Source organism: Callorhinus ursinus, unplaced genomic scaffold (assembly GCF_003265705.2).
Source record: "Callorhinus ursinus isolate GAN/ISIS: 27379988/994484 unplaced genomic scaffold, GSC_fseal_2.0 scaffold4, whole genome shotgun sequence".
NCBI lineage: Eukaryota > Metazoa > Chordata > Mammalia > Carnivora > Otariidae > Callorhinus > Callorhinus ursinus.
The window spans coordinates 32095445-32122666 of record NW_027397066.1 but is presented as its reverse complement, the minus strand read 5'-3'; the positions used below and the strand labels follow the sequence as shown (position 1 = coordinate 32122666).

General features: G+C 36.0%; 1 protein-coding gene across 8 annotated transcripts in view; it reads right to left on the bottom strand.

The window, feature by feature from the left end:
• Window positions 1–27222, bottom strand: part of KLHL5 (kelch like family member 5) — a 92599-nt gene that overhangs the window by 43918 nt on the left and 21459 nt on the right. For 4 of the 8 annotated variants that reach the window (XM_025887370.2, XM_025887369.2, XM_025887365.2 and 1 more), the window contains 3 exons: window positions 5856–6038; window positions 3139–3275; window positions 2401–2597 (listed from right to left, as the gene is read on the bottom strand). In XM_025887370.2, the coding sequence (XP_025743155.1) occupies window positions 2401–2597; window positions 3139–3275; window positions 5856–5998 (477 nt within the window). In that variant the 5' untranslated portion in view covers window positions 5999–6038. Of the gene's footprint in view, window positions 1–2400; window positions 2598–3138; window positions 3276–5855; window positions 6039–18197; window positions 18297–19359; window positions 20282–21667; window positions 22087–27222 lie in introns of those variants that run through there. The other 4 variants (XM_073891542.1, XM_073891543.1, XM_025887363.2 and 1 more) reach the window with 4 other exon arrangements.

Genomic DNA, 27222 nt, shown 5'->3' with positions numbered 1-27222 from the left:
CACTAGTTAGACTTTTTGGCAGAGGTTAAAGGACTCGTGCCAGGTCACATTCCGTGGCAGTCAGAGTGACAACAAGTTTCCAGATTACAAGAAGGAACTCCTCATGCTTTCCTACCTGTATTCATAGAGGATGAGTGAACATTCCAAGTACGTGCACCCTTTACTGATTGGGACAACTGAATTGACTATGTGGCATTATGCTTACTTCGGATTTTAAATCTATTTTGTGTTGTTGTGAGGAGCACCGGGTAACATATGGAATTGTTGAATCACTATACTATACACCTGAAACTAACTGGCATCAAAATAAAAACTTTAAAAAAATCTATTTTGTGATATAAATAGCTATCATGCTACCAAATACTTGCTAGCATTATGCCCTTTCTCCATTTGGAATTAGTTTCCAAGCAAATGAAATCACTGAGGGATTTATTTAAAGTGAAGACTGAATTTTGCTATACATGTTCATTGAGTTCCCATAGCAACAATTGAAATCAGACAATCTGCCTCTAAATGACTTATTGTTATTAGAATTAAATTTCACCTCTCTGTTGAAACTGAATAATGTCAAATAATAGCCCTGAGGAAAAAAAAAAACTACCCAACTAATTGGCTGTGAAAATACTTTTAAAAACATTGAGCTGAATCAATAATATTGTAATAACTCCGTATGGTGACAGAAAGTAACTACACTTCTCATGGTAAGCACCGCATAATGTATAGAATTGTTGAGTCACTATGTTGTACACCTGAAACTAAAATAACACTGCACGCCAACTTTAATTAAAAAAAAAGAGCCAATTTAAATTTAATATATGTCTAAGCCATTATGTCTTAGCAGCCACTGTACCTCTATTATAAACAACAGGAGTGACCTAAATGCATACAAATGTTTTCATGTGAATCAAACTCCTTCCTAGGAAAGAGATATTACTTAAATGATGAACTGATTATGAAGAAAAGAAACCCCTGTTTTATTTTATTGATAGTTGTCTTACTCCCCAAATTATATGAACCTGAGGTTCAAGGTTAAATGAGAAATCTGCAAGGGAAAGATAAAGATGGAGGTGGGGAAAAATCTTCCATGGGACTTAATTTAGAAGATGCCAGGTCTGTATAGTACTGCCTTGTCACACAATCTCCGTGACTGTTATAAACAAGAAACATTCCGAGAAGTGATGATACCACAGGGGCGAATACAAATCATAAAGGTTGGACTTTTGTCTGAGTGCTTTTGTTCACTCACATCAATCCCTAATGTGTTGAACAGAGCAATGATGGTGACAGTGATGGTACAATGATGGTGACGATGATGAGGATGTCATTTATTGACTGGGTATACTATGTGTCAATCACTATTTTCAGCGCTACACTCCTATTAACTCATTTAATCTTCATACCGAGCTTATGAAGTAGGTAGAATTATTCTTCCCAATAGCTGTAAACCTCTGTTCTTATCATTGCTCCAAAATCTCTATTTCTGTAGTGAAAGATTCCAAAGTATTTGTCAATCCCTTCACAGACAAACCAACTCAGTGGAAGGATGGAGGAGAAGGTAGACAAAAACATCTTCATGTTGATAAACTCAGTAACATGGATAACTAGCGAAAGTGTGTGTGAATGTTCACATTCTTTCTTCTCTTAGGAGCTGTACTGCCCAAATTGCAGGATACAAAGTAACAGTCTTCAATCTCCCCAGCTGTGAAGACCTAACTGCCACAGTGTGACAAGATGGTCATTCCTTAAAAATCCACATATCCTCCCTTCCCCAAATGCCTGTACTATGAAGACTGGGGGCACCTGGTCCTAACAAAACGCCTTCAACATGCCCTTCTTTTCTTGCTGTCCTAGATCAGTCTGTATCCATTATCCTCCGGTGTCTGAATGAGAACCTCCTCTGCGATTTATTTTGAGCACATAATTTGCTACAATTCATAAGAAGATCTTTCTACACAGCTAAAAACGCTTCTTACATATAATCAGATTTACCTTTAATAAAAAGCCTCCCTTTCATCCTATCGTCTGTACTGCACCAATACCCCCCAATCATGGTCACCAATTTACATCCATGAAAATTCATCCAAGTGCTACAAAGGAAAATGCCGGGGAAATCCTGCTTTAAAAAGCAGCAGATCTGAAACTCTTGACTAGAACAGTCCTAGGCCACTGCTCTGCTTCTTAGTGACTGTAATAACTTCAGGCTTGACTCATAGATCCAGGAGAAATATTACTTGGTGTTTTCCCCTTATAACTCAATGAAAATATCATGCAGCAGACAGTGAACCTGAACCTCAGGACATGTGGCAGAGCCAGGGGAAAACAGCACCATGGAGATAAGCCTGCAACAAGAAGGAATGAGGTAAAGAGCATATGCCTTTCTGCTTCTCAGAAAATACATACCATGGTATAATTGTGAGCCACTTTATGCAAATCTGTACAACCCTGGGCATCAGCAAAAGAACGGATTCCAAGGCAGTTGGATGGGTGAAGCTGTTTCATTAAAAACTTACAGCAAGCTTCCACAACCTGTGAAAGCTGAAGGAGGCAAGCTGTAGACAGCAGGCACTCAATATTATCTTCTTTTAATTCAAGGCGGCCTTAATGATAAAAAGAAATTCCATTAACCATAGAACTATACTAACTTTAATTTATAAAACAGTGTTAACAGTAATAATTCTCAACAAGAGCTCTGTATATGAATTCTTAGATGGTTTTAGACAGTCCAAAGAGAAAAAAAAGTACTGACTATGAAAAAACCTTATTAGCTCTTTGTGACTTTTATTAAAATAAAAAATGAATGGCTTCTGTTCAGAATTTTTAAATGATGCTTTAATTAAGTAGCATATCTATTAAATATAATGTTCAAATTTTAAATGCAGTAACTTAAAAACATTATATAATTCATCTAATTATTATACTAACATTTAAAAATACCAATCATAGGCTTAATTATGACCACCATTTTAAAGATTCTAATATAAAGATTTTAACCTTTTATAAAGGTATCACCAGCGGTGGTGATTCCAATAGGAGAATTCACTGTTAGCTGTGGCAGGCCTTCCTAAAAGCAGAAATCTGAAATCTCATAATGCACCATAATTTTAAGAGGTTTTAGATTTACATTTTCAGATTTATTACCTGTATATGCGTACTGAATCAAGGACCATAGTGAATTTGGTTCAACACCTTCCATTTTTATTTCTTCTTGTCTTGCTTCCCTGACATCATTAGTAAACATGGCAGCAAAATAATCTGAGACCGAGGAGAGCACCAACCTGAGAACATATCAGAAGAAAAAAAAAATCAGTGACCGCCTTAAGGTTGATGTTCATTAACAAATGCTGCTTCTCTCTCTTCTCTCCCCCTTTTTTTTTTAATTTGTTACCCACAAAAAGTACGTGGTGGTACCGGGAAATGCATTTTAAGTTTGACAAATTGCTTTATGCTCTAGTTCTTTCCTTGGAATAATAAATTACCATTACTGAAAATTTTCTGCTGAGGTAAATGATTTACCCATTCATTACTCAAGTATCACTTTATAACATCCAGACAAAAAGCTAAAGCCCACAGCATTAAACTGACTATATAAAAAAAGGGAAAAAAAAATATAAACGTTACTTTCTGTTTATCACTTTAACCTAAGTGTTTTTTTTCTTTTAATTTAATTGTAGTAGTAGTAGATATATGGGAGAAATTTGAGAATGGTTTTAGCAGGTTGTTTTTAACTTTTGTGATTTATTATTATTATACTGTTCACATTTTATTACCAAATGATAATATTTTTGTTTTAACACCACAAAACTATTTTTATAATAGTACATTATTACATATTAGGTACATCTCTGACCAGATTTTTGATAGCCGGATATGAAAAAAAATAGGTTATAAATATATATTTTGAAATGTGCATTTTTTTTTATTTGACGTCTTGGAGATCTTTCCATGTCAGCACATTTATATAGATTGACTTTATTTATTTATTTATTTATTTATTTATTTATTTATTTAAAGAACTAGAAACCGATAACCAGTGAAGCTCCCTCTGTGTTCCTCTCTACTTCCATCCTCCCCGCTCCTCAGGAGCACACTGCCGAGTCCTAGGTTTGCCAGGCTGCTCTCCAAAGTGCTGTGCCAATTTAGACTCCCACTAACACTGTATGAGAGAGAACATTTTCCCACAACATTGTCAGATGTTAAAATTTTTGGCCATCTGCAAGGTGTTAAATGGCATCTCATTGTTGTTTTAATTTTCATTCCCCTGATTGCTAGCGAGACTGAAGATCTTTTTAAATGGTTATTGGTCATTCAGGTTTCTTCTGAGAATTGCCCATTTATTCATTTACTCATTAAAGACATTCACACCTAATAAGGACAGGGCACTCTTCAAGGTACTTGAGCTATCATCAGTATAAAGAAGAGACAAAAGATCCCTTCTCTAAGGGAGTTTTACATTCTAGAGGGGAGGGAGGTGAATAATAAACAGCACAAGTAAATTCTAGAGCACATTAAAGAATGGGAAGTCCTAAGGGAAAAAAGTAGGATAAGGGCAAATGAGGAACAGGCAGGGGGTTTAAGTAAGTGGTCTGACTGGAAAGTGGCGTTTGGGCAAAGACTTGAAGGAGATGCAGGAATTAGTCATACAGGTATCTGGGAATAGCATTCGGGCAGAAGGAACAGCCAACGCAAAAACTCAAAGGCAGGAGCAGCATGTCTGGCACGTACAAGGACCATGCGGGCTGAGTGGCTCAAGCAGAGCGATCAAGGACAGAACATCAGACGGCAATGGCCATCACACGGCCCACTGGGCTTTCATAATCCATGACATGAGGAGTCACTGAAAAGTTAGATCACAGGAGTGACTGGATCTGAGTTCTATTTTAAAGGATCACTCAGGTAGCTGTGCAGCAAACAGAATGTAGGGGGAAAGAGTGAAAGCAGGGAGACCAGTTGGCAGTTTCTGGCACTGAGGGAGACGGTGAGTTTACACCTAAGTGGGAAGGAAGGTAACGAGCTCTGTTCTGGAAAAACAGAATTTCAGACGTCTCTGTGACATGCAGGTTGAGGTATCTTTTCCAGTAAACCCATGCTCATAACACGGACTTTTTGTCACAGATTCTAGCAGCATCTCAATAAATGTATGCCCATTGGATCATTGGAAACTAAGACCAAGCCCATTTTTCCCAATGATTTCACTTCCACTTTGGAACGTTTAAGAAAACCTTTGGGACAGAGTGTTAATTAGTTTTTAAAAGCATTAAAAAAAAAAAAACCTTTTGGGGTCATAATAGTGATTAACACAGAACTGAATACAGAATTATCAAAGGAAACAATGAATTGTTCTTTATTAAACATCTCTCTTTTCTTATTTCAAAAAATAGTACTTCATTTGTGTTAAAGGTTTTTGTTCCCTGACATCACTGCTTTTCCTATTTCTTGGAGGTCAGCAAATAGAAGTTGGGATAGGTGTCGCTATTTTAAGACTCTTCCGTTTTTGCCATTTCATTCCACTAGCTTTTTTGCTTTTAAATACTCAAAGCTCTAACTTCCATCGAGTTTACTTATTTAATAGGTAGAATTTAGGAGAAAAGCTGCTCGTAGTAGCTGAAATCTTTGCCAAACAATACTGACTGATCTGAGGCTAGTATGTTTTGTTTTTGTGTTTCTGCAGAGGGAAAGTGACCCTTTTGAAGTCATTTAATGTATAATAATTTCACATGCACTGTTTTCTTTGCAGAAATCCCATGAAAGATACCCCTTCCCAAAAGCATATGGAATAGTTAGTTGGAACAAATTATCTCAACATATATAACAGATTAGTAAGGAAATACTTCTCATAATATTTAGAAAACAATTACCTATGAGCTGGAATTCTGCGATCACCAGCAACTAGAATTACATCACATAACTGTTTGTGTCTTAAATAGTTTTCCATCTTTTTAAATGTTTGCTCAGCATGATTAAGGGCTTGGAAAAATTCATCTGATGAACATGGCTCCATAGTATGGCAGGATGATAACGTCTGACTACTGTTGGAAGTCCTGACAAGAAAGAGAACACACCTTTTGAAATATTACTATCACATTGAAAAGATCTTTTCTATAAGTCCTTTAAAAACCTTTAAATGTAATAGAAGTCATCAATGCTACCAGTCAACAGTAACATGTAGTCATTCATCATTTTTGTCTTTTAAATTCAATGATGGCTCAAATCATATGTCTTGTAAATACTGTGAGTGAAGGTGACATCTGGTAGTTAATAACTATACATATTCTTTGCAGTGTCTGTTTTTGAGATCTTTTTGCCGGTCAACATAATTTCTCTGTTGAAAAAGAGCCAAGCTATATTCAAGATAGTATATCTCTTAACATTATATTTAAGGGTATACGAGATCATTCTTTGAGAGCAGGAAGGCAATTAAACTATTTTAGAGACATAAATCCAAGCCATCCTTTACTTAAAAATGGGTTACAGTCCACAGTTCATTTACAGGATAACTGTTTGGAATATTAAACACAGTTGACCTTTGACCAACATGGGCTTGAATTTGGGGGTCCACTTAATATGCGGATTTTTTACAATAAACATAATGCAGTATTAAAGATGTATTTTTTCTTCCTCATATTAGTCTTTATAACATTTTCTTTATTCTAGCCTACTTTGTTGTAAGAATATAGTATATAATACATATAACATACAAAACGTGTTAATTGACTGTTTATGTTATTTCTAAGGTTTGCAGTTAAGAGCAGGCTACTTAGTTAAGTTTGGGGGAGTCAAAAGTTATATGTGGATTTTTGAGTGTGGGATCTGGTATCCCTAATTCCCGCATTGTTCAAGGGTCAACTGTACACGGTCATAAAAACAATGTTATAAATTATTCATTTGATTCTCTAGTCAGTCTTCAAAAGCCCAGATGACCTATAACTTATATTACAGATAAAAGAAATGTGATGGCCTACCCTAGGTATCTAGAAATTATTTGAAATTTCCAAATTAGAATTTGAAAAGTATGAGTTCTCTGTTTTCTTATGATTTACTGATGGAAATGGTGAAAAAATGAAAAGATTACTACTAGGAACTAAGTCCTAAGTCCACCCTTCCCTGCACCCCCCAGGATCACTTGTAATCAACATCCATTGGCTGTGCAATTAACTACCAACAATGCCCGTAACTTAGTTCTCAATTCTTGTCACATTTACTTTTAGGGATATTATGATTCTGACAAATACTTTATTGATTCAATCCTCACTGTACCTTAAGACAATATTCTTAATATAAACATCTAATAACCTTCCCAAAAAAGAAAAAGTCACTGGATCTTTTAGAGTCAAGAGAACTAAAGCCTAGGAGATTAGGTGCCTTGCCAAGAGTCCTACAGTTTGTTCATGACAGAGACAGGCCTGTCACAGAGATCACTATGTGTTCACCTTTAAAACTCTTTCTCTTTTTCTTTGGAGAATATAGCTAGGCTGCATTTCCCAGACTCTCTCAAAGACAGGTGAGGTCTTATAATGGCAATGAACTACATCACCTCCAGGCTAACGTGGCTAAGAGCAGGTGTTCCTTTCTCATGCTTTCTTTTTTTTAATTACAAGCTTTTTTTTTTAAGATTTTATTTATTTATTTGACAGAGAGAGACACAGCAAAGAGTGGGAACACAAACAGGGGGAGTGGGAGAGGGAGAAGCAGGCTTCCCGTGGAGCAGGGAGCCCTATGTGGGGCTCGATCCCAGAACCACATGATCATGACTTGAGCCGAAGGCAGACGCTTAACTGACTGAGCCACCCAGGAGCCCCATGCTTTCTTTCTCAGCAGTGTCTCTACCTAAATTCTCCCAGCCCAATGCATTTTTAACACATACAAATATGGGCATTAAAAAATGTTCTTGGAGGATAACTGTCAATAATAATAATAATAGAATCAAAATATATATTATCTAGAATGCATGTGTCATATACTATGAATATTATTGGTGTAATGACTTGGAAAATCCAGGATAATATACTCAAATTTACATTTAAGATAATTATCATAAAAATATATTGAGTAATGTGTAATTATATGTTGCTTATATAAATGAACAAAATTAAAAATTATTTTAAAATCTAGGAGAAAACATAACATGAGCAATAACAGATGATGGTAACTTTGCTGAATAACAATTTGAAGATTTAAAACATTTTTCAATAAAATGAAGTTTTATATTGTCAAAATACTGACAAATGATTATAAGAGTTTTATTGATCTAAGAATGAAAGAAAATTAGAACATTTAATTTTCATAAACCACAAATTCTTTCAAGAACAAGATTAAGTAAAGAAATCAAGTACTTCTTTCTTAGGGTTCCTATATATTGTATCACATTTTTTTAAGATTTTATTTATTTGAGAGAGAGAGAGAGCATGAGTGGGGGGGGAGAGGAAGAAGCAGGCTCCCCGCTGAGCAGGGAGCCCTATGTATGGCTTGATCCCAGGACCCTGGGATCATGACCTCAGCTGATGGCTGACCTTTAACTGACTAAGCCACCCAGACACCTCTGTATCACATTTTTTACATTAAATTCTTAATAATGGCAAGACAGTGAGTTAGTTGAATGTTTTTGAGTGATGAATTGCCATCATCGAAACATAAATGTTAATCAATGTTAACTTCTGAAAGAACAGAAATTTATAATATGATTATAAGGCTAGTTTTGATGTTGGTATAAAAGCCCAATTAATAAATAGGCCATCTCTTTTCTTGTCAAGAACTTTCAGGGTGTTTGGTTCTTTAACTTCTGGAATGAATAAGAATAACTTGGGGAACCTTTCAGCATCTGCGTTCAGAGCCTCATTCCCTAAGACTGATTCACTAGGTCTGAGGTGGGACTTGAACTTCACATTTTTTGAAAGCCCTACAGGTGATTCGAACACATGTTACAGGTTGAAGAGCAGTGGTGTGCACTTCAGGGAGAGATAGATAAATTATACAGATCATGTGATAAACTTACAGGTTCAAAACATTGCTTTACACAATAGATACTTTACTTCAAACATGTGTCAACTGAATTTCTTTGCATGTAAATGAACTAGTTGAACTTAATGGAATATTTGTTATTTTTAAAATGAGCATAAAGGTAAAACATCAAAATCATTTATACATATGCATATTAACAAACAATAACTTATGTTTCCAAAATAACATTTCAAATTTTGTAATTTGCTTTCAAGGCTTCCACTGCCATCACATGTTAAATAAACATATTGTTTCAATGTGATAATTAATTTACTGAGATTTTTGGGTATAGAAATCACTTCCATCCACTGCTACAAATGAAGGATCATAAGGAATGCAGGCTTCTGATTTGGATCCTATGGAAAAGTGAAGCCACCCATTCACAAAAGGAGCATGAAAGAGGGGGAAACAGAGCTATTCAAAAGACTTGAAGAGCTGCACAGCTTTCTAGCATTTCTTGTTTTGTTTTTAAGAAATTTGGGGGTTTACATATATAATTTTAATAATACAGGAATATACTAAAAAAACTACTGCATCTCCATACAGTTATAGGATCTTGGTCATTAGAAAAATTATATATGGAATTTTTACATCTAGGAGGAACCTATACATTTAATTCAATTCCCTTATTTTGAGATGAGAAAATTTGAGGCCCAAAATGGACAAAGTAATCAACCAAAGACACATAGGCAGCCAGTTACAAAGCCAGGATCAGGAAGCATTCAGAGTGCTGGCCAAACCACTCAGAGAAATGGGAATTCTTGCCTACCTTTACTCTTAGGGCATCAGTGAGCTCAAGGACTAAGGGTATGAAAGGAGAATGATGCTACAATATGATTGAGGGTAATTTCACAGAAAGAAAAGATAACAGAATTAAGAATTTTAGACAAATGTCTACTGTTGTGTGGCTGCCCCTTTGCTGGGTATAAGAGAGCAAGAATCTTTTAGGTTTCCATGGGACAGAGATCACATCTCTATCCCTGGCTAATCAGACTGCTTTTAATACTATGAGTCCGTGTAATTTACAATGCTAATATTTCCTAATTACTTATTTTCCTATTATGTACTTTGGTTTGGAGAGTTGAATTGGAGAGGTATGGTGTAGTGATCAAGACCATTTTAGGAAAATTCTAGAGCTGTGCTGTGCAATACAATAGCCACTAGCCTCACGGTGCTATTTTAATTTAATTACAATTAAATTAAAAATTTAGTTCTTTAGTTAGAATAGTCGTATTTCAAATAGGTAATAACTTCAGGGGGATAATGACTGCCAAAATGAATAGTGCAGATATAGGACATTTAAATCCGTCAGTGCAGAAAGTTCTACTAACTTTTTCAATAGCAAAACAGGAATAAGTAATACACAGTACTTTCTTTAAAGGATCCCTCATGGGGGGATCATTAAGTGAAATGATGAATGCATAGCCCTAGCACAGAATAAGTACACAATAAGGTAAGCTACAGTTAAAGGAATCTATGTTTTAAATGGCAAATGGAAAGGCCTGTCTCTTGTCTTTATATAATGTTGTTTGGTTGGTTATAACAGAGGAAATATATCTAACATCTCTACTTCATTTTATTTATATGATGTTACTAAGATGGTAAATCATTAAAACCATTCATAATAGATGTTCACTGTAAAGATAAACTATGCATTGCTGAATATTTCCGGGCTATGAAGAAACATTTAATTTTTAGCCTACTGTACCTTGGCAGTAGGCAATGAACTTGTAAGTCAGAAAAACACCTAATCATAGAAAAGAGGCAAGTATCAAACAGAATCAAGTCATCAACTATTTACAGAGTAACTCCTAACATGCAGTATTGCACCAGTTTTAGAAACTGGGGGGATGCAAAGAAAGAGGTTTCTTTAGCAAAGGAATTTGAAGAGTCAAGTTTCATGAACTGGAAAAAAAAATTAAATAGCAACACTGCCTAGCCCTTGCAATTCCTCCGATTTCACACATGTGCACACACGCATATGCACGTACAAAATACATTTCAGGACCAATAGTACCTTTTAGTAAAAACTACTTAGATTTCTTCACTTTCGTCATCAGAATTTACATTAGTCTTTCTTCATGGAGTGATTTTTCAAAATCAGTTTTAAAAATCACTTCATAAGGATTACACTGTATGTAGATTTGAGGAGAAAACAAAGCTGCATTGAAACTCTAATTGGTCTGTTTGGCTGGCTCCCTCGGTAAGTGATTTACTCCCAGCTATCTGCCTCATAGCTTCTGGCATTCAGAATTCATGCTTTTGCAAAAGTGCAAATTACTGTATCATGAATCTTTCGGCATCCTCTACAAATATCCAAAACCACAAATGTAAAATAAGAATGTAAACTGCTTAGTATAGGCTAGCAGTCTCTAGATCTTTTTTTATGCATATCCTTTCCAGTATCCTTTTAAGCATGTGCCCAAATACGTGGATATTTACTAATTTATAAAAGAGACACAGATACCATTGTACAATTATTATTTATATTCTAAAACACAGAAAAAATAGAGCTTTTAAGGATAAGATAAAGGAATATAGTCAATAATATCGTAACAACTTTGTACGGTGATAGATGGTAGCTAGATTTATCGTGGTGATCACTTCATAATGTATATAAATGATCATGGCTGTACACCTGAAACTAGTACTGCATGCCAACTACATTTCAATAAAAAAGCATAAGACAAAATGGAAATAGAAGCTCTATTTTTACCATCTCTCCAGCTGATCATTTTGTACATCCCCAATTGGAGAGTAATTGCTATTGGAATACAGAGAAGGGGAAGAGCAATATGAGCTGGTGTTTGGAAAGACAAGTAGCAGGTGAGATCCGAAATGCATCTTGGAATTCAGTGGGTGAGGATGAAGAGGATTCGGGGTGTCTCCTCTAAAGGGAGGACAAGTCAGGTATATGAGGAGAAATGACAAGAAGAAAGGAAAAAGAATACCTTCATCTCTTCCCTTCTCGAGACAAAGATTCTTGATTTGGGAATTTAAAGGCATTTTTCCAGGGCACCTGGGTGGCTCAGTCGTTAAGCGTCTGCCTTCGGCTCAGGTCATGATCTCAGGGTCCTGGGATCGAGCCCCGCATCGGGCTCCCTGCTCAGCAGGAAGCCCGCTTCTCCCTCTCCCACTCACTCTGCTGGGATTTCCCTCTCTAGCTGTGTCTCTCTGTCAAATAAATAAATAAAATCTTAAAAAAAATAAAAATAAAGGCGTTTTTCCTGGTACCATGGCCAGCATATCTATAGCGAAAAGAATTAAATGTTTATAAGAATCAAATTTTCTTAAATAATAACCAGTATGGAGGGGAAGGGCCAGTGGACACTTTCATACAATGCTGCTGAGAATTAAAATAATAGTAATGTTCCTGAAATGACTTTGAGAATACAAATCAAGCACCCTAAAAATGCGCACATCCTTGGGATTTTATCCAAAGGAAACAATCATCTGTGGTATATAGACCGCACTACTTGGAGGGTTTATTGCAGGTTGTTTCTAACAGGAAAATACTGGAAACAGTCTAAATTCCAAAAAGAAAAAGAACATTGGTTTAACACAAGGTGTATCTGTGCATGGGAGGATGATGCAACCAGCTAAAAAGATAGGAGAACAGTTAATGACATGGAAAACTGTTTTAGTGGACATTGGTTTTGCCTCTCCGGGACTCTTTCTTATGGGAACAGACCCATTTCTACCCTTTTGGGAAACCACACATTCCCCACCTTAGTCCGCATGGCGTGGCAGAGATGAATCTTCCCCTGGACCAAAATGAACAAGGGCCTGGAACCTGGCTAGTAAAAGTTATCATACCTCCTGGCAATTACGATTGGTTTGAGTGAACCCATGATTCAAACAAGGCCGATCAGAGCCAGTTTCAAGATGTTGGTTGGCACTCTTGGAAGAATCACTCTCTTTCCATTGAGGTTGCTAAGCTGATAAAAAGTAAATCTACAGCTGCTAGTGGCTTTTGCTACCACACTGAGAGCCTGCCCAGGAAATGCCATCACAGAGGAAAACAGAATCTAGACAAGAAGAATAATCGATTTCTGGTGTTACTGGAGTATCTGGATTCAGCCACAAATAAAGCTAAGTTCTATCTCTGGATGTTTTATTTTTTATTTTTATATTATATATAAATATAAATGTATATATTTATTATATATATAATTAATATATATAATTATATATTTATTATATATAATTATTATATATTATATATATTTTAAAATATAAATATATATTTTTAAATATAATATAAATATTTATATTATTTATTTATATATATTTATATTATATATTATAAAAATAATAAATATAAATACAAATAATAAATATATAATATATAAATATAATATATATAAATATATAAATATATTACATTTATTACTTACAGGAACCAAAAAATTTCTAGTTTTTGCTTAAGTCATTTTGAGTTGGGCTTCTGTCTTTTGTGACAAAACGAGTCCTAATTTTAATATTTACATTAGGGCAAAAAAGTGGTTTACAAAATAGTATCTACAGGAAGGTTCAGATTTTCACTCTAAAAATATATATTTTTATTATACATGTATAGAAAATATACTGGAAGGACACTCCCCCAAATCGTTAATGGTTGTTATTTTGGGGTGGCAGGGTAATTGGTGATTTTTTATTTTTCTGTTTTTATTTATCTCTATCTTCCAATGTCTCTATGGTAAAAATATTACATAATGTGGAAAAAAACTAATTAAAAAATTTGATCTGAAGAATTCTGTTCAGCTGTCTTCACCTCTTGCACCTGTTGATTATGACTCCTAAATCATTCTTTCCTTCCACTACAGTAATGAGTTTTGCGGACACATGGCTACTGTGGCCACATGACTCGGTTTTCAACAACAAAATGTGAGCAGAACTGATACGTGCAACTTACGTTATTGGCTTAATGTCCTCCCTTTTGCTGGTCCCTCCCATGGGCTAGAATGCAGAGGGGGAGTTGAGTAAGCTAGCTCTGAACATAAAAAAAAGGATAATACCCTACAGGATGGAGAAACAGTATGGAAGAAATCTGGGTCACTGAGGGAACTTGTGAAGCAGAGCCACCTATCTGCCCTGAGCCACCTGCCCATCTGTTAGGAGATAGAGAAATAAACTTCTATTTTATTTGAGCCACTGTCTTTCTGAATTTATTATATCATCTTAGCCTGTTCCCTACTAATAGGTTCCCTAAAGGTAAATGACCAAATTATATGGCTGTGTGCGCATTGGTGTATATGTGGGGTGTGATTGTTTTCATGCCTAATATACCTAATATTAAAAATATAAAACCTCACTATCTAGTTCCAAATGGAAAAAATGAAATATAAGCAGTAAGTGGCATAAAGGCAGGTTCTTCTGCCTTTAAAATCTGGAGTTATAAAGGCCAGTTGTGCAACTGAAGTGCCTATCCTTTGTCCTAGGCTGATTCTTCAGCTTTCCCAGCAGTTCTGAGAACTAATAGGATTCCAATAAACTCCTATTCTGTTTAAATCAGCCCGTCAATTTCAGTTGCTTAAAGCTAAGAAGGCAGAATGATACAGCAGACGGAGATGCCTTAGAAGGTTCACAAACTCCTTGAACGGTATACAAAATACTTAACACTCACACGTGCACACACATACACGCACACACCTGCATGTGCACACACAGAGTGTCTTGTGGGAAGAGGTTCCATAGCTTTTGTCAAAGGAATTCACGCCATGACTTGGGCATATACGTGTAAGGCAGGACATGCCATATATCCTTCCCAGATACAAGTATGATAGAGTTGAACTTCTTTGCCATCTCTGGAAGCAGAATTCGTGGAAATGCTGAGGATTTAATTTCAAACTGTACCAGAATTAATACACTGGTTCAAACAAGGAGATGCAGAGACAACATGACGAGGGGCAAGAAAAAGGAGGTAGCACTTGAGAACAGGTGAGGATACCGCCTTGTTGGGAGAGAAGGACCTCCGCGCCTTCAAGAGGAGTCAAAGAAAAGTGCGTATATCTGCCTTTGAAACGGGGACATGCAACCAATTATCACGGGTCAGATAGAGGACTGTGGGTAAAGAGCTGTGGCCCTATTAAGAGACTATACCTGTAAGCCAACCAGGCTTGGCATTTTCAAGAACCAGGCTAAGAAAATTAGCTGAGAAGAGAAGGTGAAAGTGGTGAGAATGAATCATTAACTATTATGTTAATCCAAGTTGAACTTGGCGATGAAAGTCACAGACAGCTGAAACAGTCACACACAGACTGGCATGTGAGCAGGAAATCTAATTGTTTGGGGTCAAAACACGGCTACTTCCAAGTGATTAAGTCAATACCAACAGCAATAATTCAGGTTGATAGTATGGATCCTTGATATGATGTGATGAAAATGCACTTTACCTTTGTGGTCTTCCTCCCCAAAACTCATAACCCCAGTCTAATCATGAGAAAAACATCAGATAAATCTCAGCTGAGTAAGACATTCTGCAAAACATCTGACCCCACTCCCTGAACTGCCAAGGTCATCAGAAACAAGGAAAGTCTGAGAAACTGTCCCAGCCCAGAGGAGCCTAAGGAGACATGATAACTAAATGTAACATGGTGTTCTGGATGGGATCCTACAACAGAAAAAGGTCTTTAGGTAGAAATTCAGAAAATCTGAATAAAATATGGACCTCAGTTAATAATAATGTACCAATATTGGTTTATTAATAGTAACACATGTACCATTCTAATATACTAAAAATAAGAGAAACTGGGTATGGGGTATAAAGGAATTCACTATACTATTCTTCAATTTTCCTATAAACCTAAAACAGTTGTAAAACTATAAAGTTTATTTTTTTAAATGCAGTTTTATTTCACTTACTAATCTTGAGCAAGTTACTTAGCCTTTCTGTTCCTCATTGACTCATCTACAAAATTAGAATGAGAACAGTGGCTATCTCAGAAATTTGTTGTGAAGACTAAATGAATTCATACTGAAATGCTTAAAACAGTGCTCCACAGGTACTAAGCACCCAGCTAGTATTAGCTATTATTATTTCTGAATATTTGTGAAGTACAGTAATATTTTACACATATTGACTAAAAATGTGACATACAAATCTGACATATAAAATATTAAACTTTACAAACAAAGCTTGAAATAATGAAATTTCCCTCAATATGTTAAAAATTATATAATTTCAAAGCTGGCAAATCAAGTGAAGTGCAAACTGAGTTTGTACTATGGTCACATGGTGGGTCACAATGGAAACTCTCCTAGCCTTCATAAGAATTTCACCCTGAATTAAGGTCTTAGGAACCTACTGCCCACTGGCAACCCTCACTTAGGGTCTAAAATTCCTCACAGTGTAAAAAATAAGGGTTGCATTTCAATATTGAAGTAATGACTTAAGACAATTCCCATGGAGAAAATGTTGGCTAGGCTACAGACCTAAGATCAAAATTAAAATATGAAAACTTTTAAAGATTTATTTAGAGAGAGACGAGCAGGGAAGGGCAGAGGGAGGAAAGAGAGAATCCCAAGCAGACTTCTTGCTCAGCATAGAACTTGATGTGGGGTTCAAGCTCACAACCCTGAGATCATGACCTGAGCCGAAATCAAGAGTTGGATGCTCAACCGACTGAGCCGCCCAAGTGCCCCCAAAAGATGAAAACTTTTAAATCACTTAGATGTGTGGCAGGAGAAATTAGCGGAAGTCTAAGGGCTGAAGCTGACACGTCTCCTAGTTGGAATGCAACTAATCAAACATATAAGCAACATAGATGCCTTTAACTTCTGCCTGAAATTGTGCAGACCCACTGCGGGTGCTAGGATTTTGTGTAGGTAAAACCACTCAGCTGTCTTCCCTTTTTTCTAATAATTCAAAATTTCAGTCTAAGGTCTGAGATCTACCTATGTAATTATTATGAATGCTTAAATAAGAAATTCTCCATATATCATGTGTATTACCGTTACGTCTTTAATATTTTAAGATATCAATTCATAACATACTCAAATGTTTACTGTTTTATTTTTTGTAAATATTATGTAAGAAAAAGAAAAACACTTGTGTCCAAGTTATATACAAAAATTTGATGAATGTCAGTGTAGCTTCTTTTGACATTAACAGTGACAGCTTTTGATTTGTTTACAGTAGAAGGGCCATCACCTAAAGAGACTGCTCGCTTAATCAAAAAGCTAGGGGCAAATAAATGTATCCTTATGACAAAGATCAAAGACTCAGAGCTGAAGGACTGAAGGAAGATGTGAGAATCAGATATATTTAATCTAGAAAAAAGCAGAGGAGTAGTAGTATACACACAAATGACATTTCTAAATCTGGAATGGTTGTTTTTTGCAATAAGATGTTAGGATAGAAATTTCAAACCTTTGAGAATATTAAGTTGCTTTGACGTGTTTTTATATCTAAAAATCAGGGACTTTTTAAAAGCATATTTTATTTTTGAAATAATATTTTAGGAATAGTTTGGTTACTGCAGATGCAAACTATTTACTCCCATCTTATTATTTACTTTCTCAAGCTTCTTGATTAGCATTTTAAAAACTATATTCAGATTTTTTAAAAATATCATTCTTACTTTTATATCTCCTATAAATAAAAGTATCAATTTTACATTCTTGAAGTATGCATATAGCAATCTCTCACTTAAAAAAAAAGGCAGTCTTTTTCTTTCATAATGAATATCCCACTAAGATGATATTTCGATATGGATACTAAAGAATACATTAACTTGATTTCAATAATCATTAGTTATGCATATTACCTTTGTTTTAAGGAAGTAAATTATAGCAACCAGCCAATGTGTCTATAACCTTTACAACTTTATACATTGTATATAAATTTTATACTCACATATGTATAATCTCTCCAAGTAGTAGATACATGTTAAGATTTTTATAACTTATGATAAATGAATGTTTTGTTTTTCTGGTTTTGTTATAATAGTCTTGATACACTGCATTGATTTTCAAATGGGAAGATGATTACTTTTTGGTTTTCCATGAAAATGATAAACCCTGAACCTTTTACTGTATACATTATTATTCTCTTTATGGCAACAAGTCTCCAAAGAAAATGCAAAGCAATGAAACCATACTAACTCAACTGATCTCCATATTAAAATTATTTGGAGTTCTTATTCACTTAATGCCAAGTCACAAACTAATTTAAAAAATTTTTAATTAAATACACTAGTTACCTATGTAAAGATATGCCCTTCTCTTCATTATACAAATGATTATAGATGACTGGTCTATATTTATTATTATTCCAACACCACCGTTCAGAATTCCATGTTCTGAAGGTTAGAAAAGAAGAAAGCAATAAATATCCCCAAGTAAGAAATACTTGAATCTATGAAATCATTTTGTCTCCATCTCTTATGATGCCTATAATTAAGAACCAACATACAAATTATAAGTGTTACCAAAACCTGCAGAGAAATTTTTAAAAAAGAATCCAGTAGTCAAATTAGACAAACAATAGCCTTTAAATATTGAGAAATATTTTTGCATGAAGATGAACCAGAAAGATTTTTATGCTGTGACTTGTTACATAATATGCTATAGTAGTTTAAACTGATTGATAAAATTCATTTCAGATAAAGGCAGGTTCCAAGGGGAAGATGGATAAAGTCATTGAGACATCAACCAATTTTTTTTTTATGTTCTCTCCTCAAACTCACTCTCCCTTCTTCTCTCCCTGCTTTTAGCCGCTGACCACATATAGCCCCTCTGTGTACCCTGATACTCTCCTGAAGGAATGTCCTTCACTTCCCTAAATAGCACAATTTTCAGTAGTGAAGGTAACAGGAATTAGTAGCTGTCATCTCAGAAAGAGGGCAGCAACACAGACAGGACAAAGAGAAATAACCATAAGAAAAATATTAGTGTAACTACAATGGTGTAAAAACAAATTACTGACAACTACAATGTACATCTCCTCATAAAACCCTTCATTTTCATTAAAATTTAAAAATGACTCCATAATCTGTTGCAAAGTAAAATGTCAGGTCTTCTATAGTTTTGCTATGACTATAGAAGGTAAATGAATGAAGCAAACTGCAAGGCAATGATGCATAAAATTGCTACTATATATTATTTTCAAGGCAGAGCCATATCTATATATGGAACACAAGATATTTCAAAATGAATGCAACTTGTTGTCTTGATAATTTTACAGAATTAAAACTGGGAACATTTCAGCAAACCCTAGCAAAAGTACCATATACGCATACCCAGATGTTATATATGTGTATGTATGTAGAGCTATATATCATAGATAAATAATAATACTAAATTATTAACACTACAGAGAATATACCCCCACACCCCATTTCTAACAGTAAGAAAATAATCAACCTGCATGAACTGGAATCAGATTCATTTTCTTCTTCACTAGTGCCATCATCCACTTCTGGTCTATCCAGCCAATGTGCACCGCCACAATCTTCTGCTGTAAACTCAAATGCAGGGACTTCAGAGGTGGATGCCATTGGCCAAGAAGGTGAATTCTGAAAATCCAGTTGGCTGGACCTTTGGTAACCAATTGAAGCCAAAGGCAATTGTAGGCTACATGGATCTAAAAACTTTCTCCCACCGTTTGCTCCAGTCTGTCCTCGATTCCAAAATTCTCCCTGCTGGCTGTCAACTGTAGAATTAGATGATGCTTGATGGCTAAACCACCTCCATCTGATTTTCAAAATCTGCTTCACATCAAACTCTTTACGAGAACCAGACATCCTCAGAGAAACCAAGTGATCGTCTAGGCAACGGGCAAAAAGCACTGCACACAGATTTGTGCATCCAACCAAGACAAGAGAAGTCTATGCCCTGCTGTACACAATAAACAGATTGAAAGGAAATAAATCACGTTCACATATATATCTACATTAACTTTTATACCAACATAGCAGATTATAAAGAACAAAGGAGAATGAATAGCGATGAAACACGGTGGAACATTCCGTTCAATCAGAGCAAACTCTCATCCACCTATCCTGAAGCAGCTAGACCACTTTCCCCCCTCTCTTTTCCCATACTGACCATTAGCTCTCACAAACACTGACAGCATTCATTAAAGTCCTTTCAAATGCAGAACACCACCCTCTTTTCTTAAACCACAAATGACAGAAACAGAAAGCACTATCCCTTGCAATATCTCAGTCTCTGCTGCTTAGTGTATTAACTCTTTCATTGCTGAAACAAGGAATTTATTCCAGAACATCTTCCTTTGTACATAAAAATCACTATAAAACAAAAATGTTTCTAGTTTTATACTAAATTCCCAAATGAGATATCACAAAATAATTTTTTAAAAAGCGTGTTTTAATTAGATGAGTTATAGTGACTTTCAAGCTGTGCTCTTTAGATGGCAGGAGGAGGGGAAGGGAGACAAAGGTGGGGCTCCAGTTTGTTGCTTTCCACGTCTGTCTTCTTCCTTTGGGAAAGGAATGTATTTAATTAATACAGTAAGATCTGGGATAAGATTTCATTTGGGCAAAGATTAGGAAGAGGGAGAAAGAAAAAGTCTGAAGACTACAAAGGATCAAAATATGAGAGTACTTACTCTTTTTTCAAAGAAATAACTGGAAGCCAATATTGCTCTATAGTTAGGATTGGGCTGCTTTGATTTAGTATAATTTCTGAATTTGTATGACATCGTGTAGAAGGAGGAAAGTGTGGCTCAAGAAAGCTACCAAGGAGTGGGACAGGATTATTTCCTGGGTGTACAAGTATCCTAATGGTGCCCTCTGTTGTTAGCAAAACAAAACAATGGTCTGAGCATGGTTACAGTTAAGGCAAATTGATAAAGCAAATTAAAAAAAAAATCGAAATTTAAAATACTGAGTAGTTACTGTGAGCAAGACACACTGCTAGGCATTGTGAGGGATACAGTTACATAACATCTTGGTTCCTACCTTCAAAAAGAATTAAATCGAGTTACTGAAACAAAAAGTACTTGGTAATTTAAATATAAGACATATTACAATGCTGTAATATTAATATACTGTGATCTACAAATACAGATTTTAAGTTTTCAGGGTGCTCAATATCTAATGCTATTTCACTTGAAAGACAATGCCTATTATCAACTGGCCAAAACAAGGCTGCATTGGAGGCTTATAAAAATATTGGGAGGCACAGATCTTAACCTTACACAGCTCTTCAGAAGAATAAAAATTATTCAGAGAAATAAGAACGAGAGGCATGAAAAGCCATCTACAATGTTGTGGACAATATGGCAGAACAAACCATAAATACTCTAAGAAAGTGGAAATAGATATCGGGATGGTGTGGAGTGGTATGCGCCAGTTTCATTAGGGAGAAGGTCTCTGGGAATAGTAAGTTGTATAGAAAGAATGAGGATATTTTATAAAGGAAGAAAGATATTAATAAAAGCATGAAGTGAGTATATTGACAAAGAAAGAGGGGGTAAAAATAGCAGTTTGATCAGCCAGCCAGACATACCTAATTAATTTTAAGGAGTAATGAGACATAAACCGGAATGAATATGATGAGATAAAATGCCTTGAGCATAAAGCAAAGGTGTCAAGACTCACAGGCAATATTAAGTGGACCGTTGAACAGGGCAATGTTTTAGAAAATTAATTTGGCAGTAGTATGCAGGATGCATTCAAGAGTAAAATGACTTTCCCTGTCTGCTCACCTCTGTCACACTCCTTCATATCAATTCTAACTCCGCTCTATCTATCCAACTTTATATTATCCAACAAGGACACACTGCTTCGTCAGGTGAGATAGAGTCTACATTATGTTGCTCCCCCTTTTATATGCTGTTTGTGTCCCAAAGTCTCTGGTTTTAAGATCTTACTCATCCTTCGAGGTTAGCATAGGCATTACTGCCCAGAGAGAGGCTCCTCCAATCCCTCTAGCCTTGTGATTCTCAACATGGGTAGAGCCTCCACTCCTGCACCCCAAAAAGGCTTCTGGAAGTCACGGCGGGTGGGGGGTGAAGTTGTAGTTGTTGGATGACTAGAGAGTGCCATAGGCATTGAGTGGGCAGAGGCCAGAAATGACAAACATCTTGCAGTGCAGGGTGCGGACCCACGTCATGGAGAGATGCCCCTGTGGTAATTCATAAGGATCATGTCATCGTCTTCATTCAATTTGACATAAAGAATTCTTATCTCACCAGTGTTTTGAAATTCATCTGTGTTGTTGTCTGTAGCGGCTGATAGCTGCTTTTTATGGCTATATAGTATTCCACTGTATAAATATACAACCATCAAAATACATTCTATCGCTCAGACATTTTAGTTGTTTCTAGTATTAGACTTTTGCAAGTAATGCTACTATGAACATTCTTGTCTGTGTTATAGGATGCACATGTATTTGCATTCTGATTGTGTGTGTATATATATATATACAGAAACAAAACTGCTAGATTATAAGGTATGCATATGTTCAATTTTGACTGTTATTACTGATTTATACTCCTACAACCATATGAGAATTCCAGTTACTCCACACGCAGCCAACACTGGTATTGTCAGTCTTTCATTTTAGTCATGCTGATAGATGCAGAGTAGAATCCCACTTGATTTTACTTTACATTTCTCTGGTTACTAATGTTGTTGGGTAACTTTTTATGTTTACTGGGCATTTGGATATCCTCTTTGTGAAAGGGTCTTTGCTTAGTTCTCTTCATTTTTTTTCCCTATTATCTGTATCTTTTTGATTTGTTGCAGCCCTTTTTATTTCTAATATGAGCCCTCTATTATCAATATAGTTTTAATGTAAACCACTCTTTTCCCACTGTATTGAGGTATTACTTTTGGTATTAATTAGCATCTCATATATAGAGAGATAAATTTTGGGGTGCTACTTCTGTTCTACTCTTTGTCTATTTTTATGCCAATAGTATAGTGTTTTATTTATAGTCTATAAGATAAAGTTTAATATCTGTTAAAGTTCCTACCTCCATATATACCCGTTTTTTTAAAAAACATTTTATTTATTTGTCAGAGAGAGAGAGAGAGAGAGAGAAAGCAAGGGGGGGCTGAGGGAGAAGCAGGCTCCCCGCTGAGCAAGGAGCTCAATGCAGGACTCAATCCCAGGACCTTGGAATCATGACCTGAGCTGAAAGCAGATGCTTAACTGACTGAGCCACCCAGGCATCCCTCCATATATACCCTTTTAAAGTAATTTTTAAAGCTGGGGAGCCTGGGTGACTTAGTCAGTTAAGCATCTGATTCTTGATTTTGGCTCAGGTCATGATCTCAGGGTTGTGGGACTGAGTCCTGCATCTGCTCTGCACTCACCAGGGAGTCTGCTTGGGATTCTTTCTCTCCCTCTGCCCCTCCCCACCTAAAATAAATAAATAAACCTTAAAGAAATAATTTTTAAAGCTAATTTTAGATATTTACCCTTGTATATACTTTAAAGTAATATTACCCAATCCTCTCAACAAAAAGCCCTGACCCCACTGAGATTCTAATCGGAATTGCATTAAATCTGCATATTAATTGAGATGATTGGCATTTTATGATATTAAGGCTTCACATCTAAGCATATCTGTTGTTTAGTTTGTTCAGATCTCATGCTCAGGAATAAGATTTTAAAATCATGTGACTATAGATTCTATGCTTTTCTTACTAAATTTTTTTTAATTTTTTTTTAAATTTTTTTTTATAGATTTTATTTATTTATTTGAGAGACAGAATGAGATAGAGAGAGAGCACGAGAGGGAAGAGAGTCAGAGGGAGAAGCAGACTCCCTGCTGAGCAGGGAGCCCGATGCGGGACTCGATCCCGGGACTCCAGGATCATGACCTGAGCCGAAGGCAGTCGCTTAACCAACTGAGCCACCCAGGCGCCCTCTTACTAAATTTTTTTATCATGTTCTTTTACTTTCTTTGTCACTGTAGTAAATGCAATAATTCTTCTCTAGTTTCATTTCCACATGGTTCTTTCTTTTTTTTTTAAAGATTTTATTTATTTATTTGACAGAGAGAGACACAGCAAGAGAGGGAACACAAGCAGGGAGAGTGGGAGAGGGAGAAGCAAGCTTCCCACCAAGCAGGGAGCCCGATGACGGGGCTCGATCCCAGGACCCTGGGATCATGACCTGAGCCGAAGGCAGACACTTAACGACTGAGCCACCCAGGCGCCCCTCACATGGTTATTTCTATTATAATGACAGTATTGAGTACATTTATCTTGTACCCAGTCATTTTATCACACTTCCTCATTAGTTATATTTTTTTGAATTGGTGTTCATTTCTCATTATGTTAAGTTACAGGTACCTTTGAGTCATCTAAGTGGAGGTGTCAGATAGTTGGATATAAATGTTCCTGGAACTCAGATCCAAGCTCCAAAAAACTCTAACAGAAGTCTAATAGTGGAGAAGCCACTGAAGGAGACTGGTAAGGAATAACCAATGAAGTAGAGGAAAATCCTCAGGGTCTGGTGTCAGGCAAGTCAGAGGATAAAGGTGTTTCATGGCCAAAGGCATGGCCACAATGTCAAATAAGAGGCTGGGTACCCCATGCAAAGAAAAATGTCGCCTGGAATTGTCAATGAAAAAATTCTGTCAAATCAGATAGGACCTGTTTCAGTAAAGGGGAGGGGACAAAGCCAGACTGTGGTGGGTTTAAGAGTTAATGGAGTATGAGAAGAATAAGAGAGGACTGTAGAGACAACTTGTTCAGAAAATCTGAACAGTGAGGGGCGCCTGGGCAGCTCAGTCGTTAAGCGTCTGCCTTCGGTTTAGGTCATGATCCCAGGGTCCTGGGATCGAGCCTCACATCAGGTTCCCTGCTCCACGGGGAAGCCTGCTTCTCTCTCTCCCACTCCCCCTGCTTGTGTTCCCTCTCTCGCTATGTCTCTCTCTGATAAATAAAATCTTTAAAAAAAAATCTGAACAGTGAGGCTGCAGAATGGGATTATAGCTGGAAGAGGTGAGGGATCAAGGCAATGGATTTGCTAACTTATTTGTTGATTTTTTAAAACATGGAACATATTAGAATGATGAGAACGATCCCGCAGAAGAGGAGATTGATGACTGCAGGGAGAATCATTGAAGCAAAAAACTGTGAAGACTTTGATAAAAGGGAAGGAATGGCACCTGAGTGCCGTGGATGGCTCAGATAGTCATAGGAGCAGGGAGGCTTCTTCTGTTGTAAGATTTATAACTTTCTAAATGCATTGATTTTTTAAAAGGAAAGGCATACATTAAGCAGTCTACTCAAGATGAAAATGAAATCAGCCCTCTAAAAAGAGTCATGAAATAATAAAGATCAGAGGAGACACTAAAGATTTAAGAAATAAAATGACAGAATTAATAAAGATCCAGCTCTTAGAAAATTTGCCAGTGTATTCTCTTACCTTCTAGCAAATATAATCAAAGAAAAAACAAATTAGAACTTAGAGGATAAAATAACAGTTATAATAAAATAGAATATTTAAATAAAAGAGTTAAAAAATAAAAGACTAATATGGCTACAAAGATTATAAATGTCAAATTGAATAAGGGAAATGCTGACAAATGCAGAGAATTTAGGCAAGTGAAGTTAGAAAATAGTCTTCAAAGATAGAATTTTCTCAAAATCACTTACAGCTAGATCTCTATTTAACAGTTTTGCCTAAGGTTAAGCTTGTCTAAGCATGGGTACTTTGGAGAAAAATCATTCTGACAAGAAAAGTTCAAAAATTATCTTTTGATACAGTAGCTTGTTATAGCCCCCATGTTAGAAAGAGCTTTACAGAAATTATTTCCCAGCTTTAACTCAATTCTTGGGCCATACTTTATGAAAAATGTGTAGTAGGATTAAGAATTAATACTTTCATGGCATGGAATTCAGCATTTATTTTTTTAAAAGATTTTATTTATTTATGAGCGAGAGAGTGTGGGGAGGAGGAGAGGAAGAGGGACAAGCAGACCCACACTGAGCACAGAGCCCATCGCGGATCCCAGGACCCTGAGACCATGACCTGAGCAGAAATCAAGAGTCGGTTGCTTAACTGACTGAGCTACTCAAGCGCCCCTCAGCATATATTTAAATAACAGTTTTTCTTCTGTCTCATCAACTTTTGCCAAACAATAAAAAATTGTTTTGCTCAAAAATTTATCCAGCTCTGAGGAGAAGTACTCCTTATGGTAATTATTTTTACAAGATCAATACATATTAAAAGTCATTATATTGTTAAATTATTAAAATGGTCTGCATGGACTACTCCATATAAATTATATCCTCCCTGTTCTCTAGCCCCCGACTCTTTAAGCTCTTTTCATAGCACTTATCATTGCCTGGCATACTAGATGTTTATTCCCTTATTTATTGTCTTTATCCTTAGTACAAAGTAAGCTTCAGTAGACTTTCGTTAATCACTGTAATCTTAGTAATTAGCATGGTACCTGGTAGACAGTAGGTGCTCAATAAATATGTCTCTAATGAATGAATATATCCAACAATTATAAGAGCAATAATAAAATTAGACATTTTTGAAATTGTAAAATAAATAATTTAATTTAAAAAATATTAGAAAACATTTACTTCTGGTGACAAACCATTTTCAGTACTTATTCAACTTAAGAGGACAATCATAGTATGTTACTCTACGAATTTCCTTTTTCTATTTCATTCTTTTTTTTAAATTTTTTTATTGTTATGTTAATCACCATACATTACATCATTAGTTTGTGATGTAGTGCTCCATGATTCATTGTTTGTGCATAATACCCAGTGCTCCACGCAGAAAGTGCCCTCTTTAATACCCATCACCAGGCTAACCCATCCCCCCACCGCCCTCCCCTCTAGAACCCTGTTTGTTTTTCAGAGTCCATCGTCTCTCAGTCTCTCATGGTTCATCTCCCCCTCTGATTTACCCCCCTTCCCTCTTCCCCTCCTTCTATCTTTTTTTTTCTTAACATATATTGCATTATTTGTTTCAGAGGTACAGATCCGTGATTCAACAGGCTTGCACAATTCACAGCGCTCACCATAGCACTTAACCTCCCCAATGTCTATCACCCAGCCACCCCATCCCTCCCACCCCACCCCCACTCCAGCAACCCTCAGTTTGTTTCCTGAGATTAAGAATTCCTCATATCAGTGAGGTCATATGATACATGTCTTTCTCTGATTGACTATTTCACTCAGCATAACACCCTCCAGTTCCATCCATGTTGTTGCAAATGGCAAGATCTCTTTCCTTTTGATTGCTGCATAATATTCCATTGTATATATATATATATATATA